This window comes from Somniosus microcephalus, chromosome 7 (assembly GCF_052327205.1).
Source record: "Somniosus microcephalus isolate GS21.2 chromosome 7, FLI_Smic_1.0, whole genome shotgun sequence".
NCBI classification, from domain to species: domain Eukaryota; kingdom Metazoa; phylum Chordata; class Chondrichthyes; order Squaliformes; family Somniosidae; genus Somniosus; species Somniosus microcephalus.
Genome location: NC_140993.1, coordinates 113,267,459 through 113,273,392, shown reverse-complemented (window position 1 = coordinate 113,273,392; position 5,934 = coordinate 113,267,459). Strand labels below are relative to the sequence as shown.

The 5,934-nt window shown below is 43.9% G+C and overlaps 1 protein-coding gene across 1 annotated transcript in view; it reads left to right on the top strand.

Moving 5' to 3' along the window:
- The window catches only part of klhl14 (kelch-like family member 14), a 215,120-nt gene extending 213,527 nt beyond the window's left edge, over positions 1 to 1,593 (top strand). The window contains exon 9 of the mRNA XM_085992854.1: positions 1,172 to 1,593. Within this exon, the coding sequence (XP_085848980.1) occupies positions 1,172 to 1,312 (141 nt within the window). The 3' untranslated portion in view covers positions 1,313 to 1,593. The remainder of the gene's footprint in view (positions 1 to 1,171) is intronic.
- The last annotated feature ends 4,341 nt before the right edge of the window (positions 1,594 to 5,934 follow it).

The window sequence follows — 5,934 nt, the reverse complement described above, 5'->3', positions numbered from 1 at the left end:
TGAGCGGATAATGAGATGCTAATGAGTGGAATTTTGACCGTTTTTCGGATACCGCGGGCGCAATTTTTTCCGGCCGAAACGTAAATACGCTTTTAGATCGTTTTGGAACGGTGAGCTTTCTTTCGACGTAACGCACGCGTAGGTACGCTCTGTAACTTTTGAGCGCATAGCCGGACAGACGCACACGTGAGGACAGACAGACAGAAGGACAGACAGACAGAAGGACAGACAGATAGACAGACAGATCGATTCCTTTATATATATAGATTAAAGTTGAATTCTAGTGGAGTTCTTTTTGTTCAAAGTGCTCCCCTATTTTATAGTGAAAAATAATGTACTTAGAAGAACTTAATATAACATGGTCATTAAAACGTACACTTTCCGAGCTGCATGCAGACTCAGGCCTTCCTCTTTACTATGCTGCTTTCTGGTGTCACTGGTGAGGAGGGCCCCATAACCCCCAGAGCAGCTCTATTGGAAACAATGGAAGCCCTGACTTCAGATCAGCCCGAGAGGCAATCCAGAACTACAATGTTCCAGTTAGCTGTGCTGCAGCATTCTTCAGAAGCACCCTAATGTCATGCTTTAGGTAGTATTGCCGTGAAAGAAAGCATGCCAGGGTGACTGCCTGATTGGCTGCACCCACCCAGATATCATTATCTATTTCTGCAGGCCCTGGCATGCCTACCTGGGAATGATGTGGGCACCTGTCTTCTCATGGTCTGGGTCAGAAGAGAGGCCTAGGTGGCCACGCAGCACAGGACTTGCATATGCAGAGACAGTAGATCAGTTGAAACCTGGCTGCACTTCCTTGCAGATAAGCTATAATGCTCACCATGGAGTGGCATACAGGGTAACCTTCCCCAACAAGTGCCTTGTGCAGCACCTCAACTTCAGCAGCCATTAAACAGGGGGTCAAGTGCTAGACTGCTTTGTCCCTTATCTGCAGACTCAGGATATGACTCACATGATATAAAGATATTTATTATTGTAATAAACTGAATACCCTGTACAAGAAGGGTGGAATACCATTTATATTTTTAGTAATCAACTGACCTGGTCACATATGGACAATGTAAGTTCAGGTCAAGATGTGGTATAGAGGAGATGTGGATTTCTTGGAATTTGAAAGCATATGTGTTAGTTTGAAATGCTGTGCTTGATATTACAGGGGGCCTACAAATCATCTACAATTTGCTACAGTCCTGAGAAAGCCACTTGGACAGAATTGGAAGGGGAAGTTGCTGAGCCACTAGCTGGCCCAGCATGTGCAACTGTTACATTGCCAGCCTGTGTGCCATATAATAAATAAAACAATTTGTCAGTTCACAACATTAATATAAACACTGAGACAATTTATTTAAATGATATCGGGCAAAATACTGAATTCTTACTCCCAAACATATTTAATGTTTGAAATGTGCTTTTTTACTATGGTAATTTATGACTATGAAAATAATGTTATGTAAATCTTTGTATCTTTCAGAAGAAAGGCATGACCAAGTAAAATAACTGATGTAGTAGAATATAACAATATGTAAATTTTGTACAGGATAAGAATGTGTAAATGAAGCTTGTCTGTTGAAAACATACTTAAATAAAAACTTTAAAAATGCTGTGTGATTTAATTTTATTGCACAGTTAGAAATAATTCTTGTCTGCATTTAACTTTCATTCAGTAATTCACATCTATATTTTGTAAAGTCACTGGGCGAGAAATTTGTGTGGTTTGCACCACAGGATGGTGCTAAAACGCCGTTGAGAGCTTTAACGCCACCTGATGCCAGTTCCAGAGCCGCACGCCATATCAGTGTTGCCGGTAGTGCTGCTGCTGAACGCGCTCGCCGGGGACCTCGCCACCACAGAGATTGTGATGTCAGTGAGTGTGCAACGCTCACTTGACACCCGATCTCCCAACTTCGTTACAGCCAATGAACTTACCGGCTGGAGAAAACAATGACAACTTCAGGTGGCGTGTCGCAGCAGGAAGCCGGCTTCAACGACGCTATTTAAAGGAATCATCACCAATCACTCGGACCTGACAGGTTTTTGAACTTTGAGTCGCTGTGTACTACTTCCTGCTACTGAAAGAGTTTTCTTTATTCATTTCAATGTTCTTTGTTATCAGGGAATGTTGTGGCAAGTATAAAACTTCATAATTATTTCTGAAATGCTTCAACCTACCACACTTGCTAAAAGTCATGGGGGCTGTACTGGCAGTGGACCTCGCCCTCCAGGATCTACGGCGGAGGCAGCCAGACAATCGGCCTTCCAGACAGGCTGTCCATGACCGGCTCATCAGACTCCGATTCGCATGAATGAAACCCCAGATCCCCGTAGCTCACCACATCCCCAGCATACCATCCCTGTCTCACACCATATCACAGCGTCCTCCTGGGCGCAAAGGTGAAATGAGAGAGACCACAAAATATTCTAAACACAATTAATAAATGTATCTATAAACATATCACACATATCAGATCAATTCTAATAACTAATGACCCTTGTGCCTGCCATAGTTGAATAGCTGTCATTGTGTGCAAGGTGTAAGCTGTGGGTGTGAGTGTTGATAGGTAGAGATTGTTGGTGGGTGAGAGCTGGGGGTGTGGTGCATTGAGTAGTGTGTGAAGCTTGTGGTACAGATGATGGTATATAGCATTTGTTGAAGCCTTCACTCACCCTGACCACCTATGTGAGCTCATTAAACTTCTTCCTGCACTGTGTGTGGGACCTGGGGACCACAGTGCTGCCTGTGACGTGGTGTGCCACCTCCCTCCACATAGTCTGGCAGACTTGTGGTGAGGGTCTCCTGCCAGTTGGCGGGTACAGGACTACCCACCTTCTCTCCACCTCTAAAACCAATGCCTCCAAAGCTTCATCGGAAAACCTCCGGGCTCTTCCTGGGGCAGCGATCTGCCATCAGGATTTGTAAATAAGTGCTCCTTCTCCTTGTCCTTCTTATGGTTGTTGAGGCAGCTGAACACCCAACAGTGCTGAGAATGAGGTGCTGCAGCATCAACAAACCTCCCCTTTAAGTAGTGAAAAAAGCCTGTGGCAATCATTACTTGCATTTAGACTCCCCCCCGATATTGATCCATCTTTTCAATGTAATGCCAATGAGCTTGGGTTTTTATATGAGAATCATGACTGCAATCATTTTAATGAGAGGCGAGGACGAGTTTTGCGTGCAGCCTAGATGATTTTCAGGTGGCGGTACTTAACCATTTTTAGTCTAAACACTGCCCATTTCTTGGTTCTAACAAATTTCTAGCCCACTGTTTTTTGATGGTACTTTGGATTTATTGGCATCTTATACAAACATTGGGTGTAACACACTTTTAAAGGGATGAAATAATTTGGTTATAGTTTCCTGTGTTCAGCAGTACCAGGAGATATATGAGATCCTGCCTATATGTAGATTTGAGTCCACACCAATGCAATATATCAACCATTCTGATTGGCATATGTTTATTAGATGTTTAACCCAATGGTATATTATGGGAAGGTTGGGGATGCACCTTTATGTGCAGCTAACAATGGCACTTGCACTGACCTCTGAATTGTAGATGGGATGGGATTTGGTCTCTGGTGAGTAAGCCCAGGGGTTGTGTCTGCAGGGAATAATAAGACCAAAGTCAGTCTTGACCTTTGGGACCTGCTGGACTGCTGCCCAAAATGGTTGGATGTGGAGACATGACCAGAGCATATGGAGCAATGTACCTTTTTGGCCACAGCACCAGTCAATAATTAGTACGCACATAGGACCCTGAGGCAATTTTTTATGCTGCAATGAGCAGCATGCACACTGTGCTAGCCTCACCAGTGGAACTCAACATAAAACAGCCAAAGCATCTGTCCTTAAAGGGACCGTTAATGCTCCTCATGGCTCAACAAAAATCTTCCAGGAGCTCTGCGGTCCCCCTGCTCCATGATCGCCTGGCCCTACCTGTTAAGGAAAAGTTGCTGGTTTAGCTCAGTGAAGGAGCCATTGGATTTCCCTAGGGGATCGCTGAGCTGCCTGTCAGTGCTTCAAACACGCAGGTGTGTCATAGATAATATTTTAATGAAGACTGTCCATAAAATGGTTCAGCCCTCCAGCGAAGATCATTGGGCAGGTGATGGGATTGATCCAATGAACAAGGTCACTCAAAAATTGACCCCAATGTATGGTTTTTGATTCATCTTCAATATTTGTGCAGGAGCCAGATCTGGGAATTACTGGAAGCAGTTATCAATGAATACTCACCACAATAATCTTCCTGGCTGTTCCTCCATTTCTTAATCCTTATTCTCCTCCTCCTCTTCTACTACTGCAGCACCATTGCATCTTCATTTAGTAATGAGTAATAAGCCAGACTTAGTTAATAATCTAACAGTAAGGCAACAAATATCTGACAGTGATTATAATATGATCGAATTCAATGTTAGGTTTGAAAAGGAGAGACTTAACACAGTTACTAATATGCTAGATTTTGGTAAGGCTGACTTTAACAAGATGGGACAGAGACTGATGACAGCAAACTGGTCAAAATTGTTATCGGGTAAAACTACAGGGGCTGGATTTTCATTGGGCCGTGGAGTCGGGATTGGAGGCATGTGGGGGTTTAAAATCCCGAAATCGGGGGTCCCGACCCCATCCTGCACCCAACCCGCCTCCATGCCAGTTTCAAAGGAGGCGGGTACCCGCCCCGCATTGGGACCCGCCTCCCTGAGGCGGGAAGGGGATTAGTGCCAATTAACTGCCTGTTAACAGGTAGTTAACAGGCAGTTTTTAGCCTAATCCCTATTTTCATTGTTGAAATGTCGGATTCCCGACAGCTCCAAACCATGCCAAGTTAGCAAGGCGGGCCGTCGGGATGCAGGGCTTGGAGGGTTCGAGATGTCCGGTGTTCAGGTGAGTGATGGGTGCATGAGTGCAGAGGTAAGTGTGTTTGGTCTCTGTAAAGTGTTTAAAGAAGTTCTACTAACCTTTACTTACCTTTACAGCCTTCCTTCCTTCAGGTCTCGGGAGTCCCTCATCTCACCGGCACAGAAAGCAGAATGGCCGCCAGCTGTCAAAATCTGCAGCCTCTGCTTTCTGTTCTGGGGAGATCTCTAAATCATCCTGGGAGGAAGGAATTAACCTGGAGTACAGATTGTCAGGCTTCAAACAGCTGTGAAACACTGATATTTCATCTGTCAAAAGGTCTTGACAGATGAAATTTCAATCTGTGACGTCACCTGTTGCTGGGCGGCCCTTAATTGGCCTGCTGAGCCCGCTGGGCGGGCTCAACAAGGTCAATCAAGTCTAAATCACGTGGGTTGGCTAGAACTCGATGGAGGCGGGACTACAACCCCAAAATCCAGCCCCAGATGTACAGTGGGAGCTGTTCAAAAAAAATTCAGCTTAATACAGGACCATATATACCCCTAAGGGGCAAGAGCTCTACTTACTAAAAACAGCCATGGTCAACAAAAGAGATGAGAGACAACATAAAACTAAAGGAAAGAGCTTACAAACATTCAAAGAATAATGTAAATCCAAGGGACTGGGAGAGATATAAAGAACAGCAAAGCAAGACAAAATAGATAACAAGCTGCAAAAAGGAATACAGAAAGAAACTTGCGGTGGATATCAAGATTAGCACAAAATGATTTTACAATTATATGAGAAGAAAAAGGGTAGTCAAGGGTAATGTGGGCCCTTTAAAAACAGATGGGGGTAATACTGCAAATGAAAGTAAGAAAATGGCAGACTTGTTGAATAATTACTTTGTGTCAGTCTTTACAGAAGAGGAAGAAGAAAATATATCTTACATTCCAGGGAAATTAATAATGAATTAAGGACTGGAACTTGCTAAACTTAACGTAAGCAAGAAAATAGTATTAGAAAAAATAATGGGACTAAAGACTGACAAATCCCCAGAACCTGATGGTTTCCACCCCAGGGTTTTA